This window comes from Octopus bimaculoides, chromosome 2 (assembly GCF_001194135.2).
Source record: "Octopus bimaculoides isolate UCB-OBI-ISO-001 chromosome 2, ASM119413v2, whole genome shotgun sequence".
NCBI classification, from domain to species: domain Eukaryota; kingdom Metazoa; phylum Mollusca; class Cephalopoda; order Octopoda; family Octopodidae; genus Octopus; species Octopus bimaculoides.
Window position 1 is genome coordinate 91,429,464 of NC_068982.1, and position 2,578 is coordinate 91,432,041.

Consider the following 2,578-nt stretch of genomic DNA (forward strand, 5'->3'; position numbering starts at 1 on the left):
ATGCCACCTGCACAGGAACCAGTCTAGCGGCACTGGCAACAACCTCGCTCAAATGTCTTTTCACGTACCACTGGCACAAGTACCAGGAAAGCTGGTAATGATCACACCCGATGGTGTTATTTACATGCCACTGGCACGGAAGCCAGACAGCTGCTCTGGCAATGATCACGCTTGGACGGTGCTCTGAGCGCTCCACTGGTACAGGTGCCATCACGATTTCGCTTTCACTTGCCCCAACAGGTATTTGCAAGCCGAGTTTAGTGTCCATTGAAGGAGACGTTGGCATGGGTGCCAGTCGTCGAATTTAGTCTTCTCACGCACAGCATATTTTCAAAGGTCCCTGTCAGAAGTCATTGCTTCACCACCTCATCCCAGGTCTTCCTGGGTCTACGATACCCTCAGCCTTCTTGACAATTATAGAGATGTGATTTGTCTGGTGGTTGGACACTTTAAAGTGTAACTCTTATTTTTGAGTTACACTCATAAAAGTTATATTGTGAGTGGAAAAATATGATAGTATATTCTTACCAGACCAAGTAGATGATCAAAATTCAATTTCAAATTGAAACAATTTTCCTTGACATGCATTACTAATAACTTTGGAAAATGCAGTAATGTCACAAAAGTTCCTTAAATATTTTTGCCTAAAATTCTTTAAAATCCTGTCTACAGAAGAAAACAGGAGTTACTGAGATCTTTTGCATTAAATATTGATTTCAAATTTTGGGGTCAATAAAGCAATTACCAGTTGAACACTGGAGTCAATATAATTGACTTACCCTCTCCCCTGAAACTGCTGGCCTGGTGCCAGAATGTGAAGACTGACAAAATATCACAAAGCATTTTGCCCAGTGTGCTAACAATTCTGCCAGCTCGCCACCTTCATTTTTTTTTGCATCAAATTTTATGTTTGTAGTTTGCTTCATATGCCTTTACTTCATTGAAAGTTTTCACATGATTAAAGTTGATTGTGTGAAGCCAACCCTGTATATTATTAGCATTAAAAATGACCTAACTACACCTATATCTGACTTATTTTCAGTTGGTGGTGCACCAAACCTTCGACCACACTGGGGCCGTTACATTGATGGAACAAATCTTTTGCTTTATGTTATTGATTCAACTGATGCTAAACTTGTAGACCTTGCTAAAGATGAGCTGACTAAACTTGTCAAAGCCAACCAGTATTTAGATACTATTCCATGGTTAATTATTGCCAGTAAACAGGTAAGTTAAAATTTTAAATAATTTAATTTTCTGAAAGATTTTTTCTACTATTTTACCTCCTTGCAGCCTACAATAATAGATATTGAGCAAACTGACCCAACAACAAAGTCTTTACCTGTTAGAGTTAACAAATTTCACTCAGAAATCACACCCTTCAACTTTATGAAAAGGACACATTGGATAATGTATTCTTCTTTTAATTTTTTTAATGCTTTAATCAGAGGAGGAAGGATAGTACTCAAGACATAAAGGACTCTAAGACTGGTGGGAGGAAGGGTAAAAGTTATCCCCAAACTGGAAGATTGGCCCAGATTCTTGCAACAGTGAACTACACTTAAGGCACCAAAGGTTAGGTGGTCATGTGAAACTGGGCAACGGATTTCATCATTCCACCTGCACAACCTATTTCATCATTTCACCAATACTAGAGAAACTCTCTTTTAGAACTAAAGTGTCCCCTCCATACAATCAAATTTTATTCAGGGTTACTGCTTTGAACATTAAATGATGATGATGATGATGCCTTCATGCAGATTGCAGTGTCCACATCTCTTCCATGCAGTTAGAAAAGAGTCTTTTTCATCAACCTTTGATTTATTCAGTTTACTCAGTGTTTAAGATAATCACCTTTGCTCTGGCTGTGAAGCTGCATCTCTCCATAATTTTTGGAATTTCTCTGGCAGCCTTCATGGTCTAAAGCAGATAGGCAGGATGTCTCTAATATGATGGCAGGAGGTGTCTTTCTGGCATTATGTAGGAGGTGAGGTTTAGGTACCAAGCCGTTTATCCTTATGGGATTACTATGGCAGTGGAGGTACATCTTTCCATAATGATGCTAAGAATACTTCACATTACCTTCCCATTGTTTTTGAAGAATGTAAGACATTATACAGTGTGTCATTGTTTTTCCCGAAGTGGCTGGGTATGATCTGAAGGAGCTGTTATTTCTAGTAGGTCAAGCACAACTCCTGTAGTTTGTACCATTATCTATATATATAAAAATGAGAATGTGTGTCTGTCTGTCTGTCTGTCTGTGTGAATCCCTAAAACTCGAGAACTACGCAACCAATTTCATTCAAATTTTACACATGCCTTACTTAGGGTTCCAGTTGTGTTTTAGTCAAAAAAAATGATTAACTTCTTGCAGAGTTCGAGCACACGGCAACATAATATCTCCTCCACTATTTAAGTATTACGTGTCAAAAGTGAAACAAAAACACTCATGTCAAATACTTTCACTTTAAAAATGAAATTATTCCACTAACTGAAACAATCACATTTCGATACTGTAGTGACAGATACTTTCACAGAGAGAGAAAGAGAGAAAGAGAGAGACAGAAAGAGAGAGAGA

The 2,578-nt window shown here is 38.3% G+C and overlaps 1 protein-coding gene across 1 annotated transcript in view; it reads left to right on the plus strand.

Annotated features, from left to right (window-relative positions):
- LOC106870632 (uncharacterized) overlaps positions 1-2,578 on the plus strand; it is a 19,666-nt gene that overhangs the window by 14,570 nt on the left and 2,518 nt on the right. Inside the window, exon 3 of the mRNA XM_014916772.2 lies at positions 1,043-1,227. Coding sequence (XP_014772258.1) covers positions 1,043-1,227 — 185 coding nt within the window. The remainder of the gene's footprint in view (positions 1-1,042; positions 1,228-2,578) is intronic.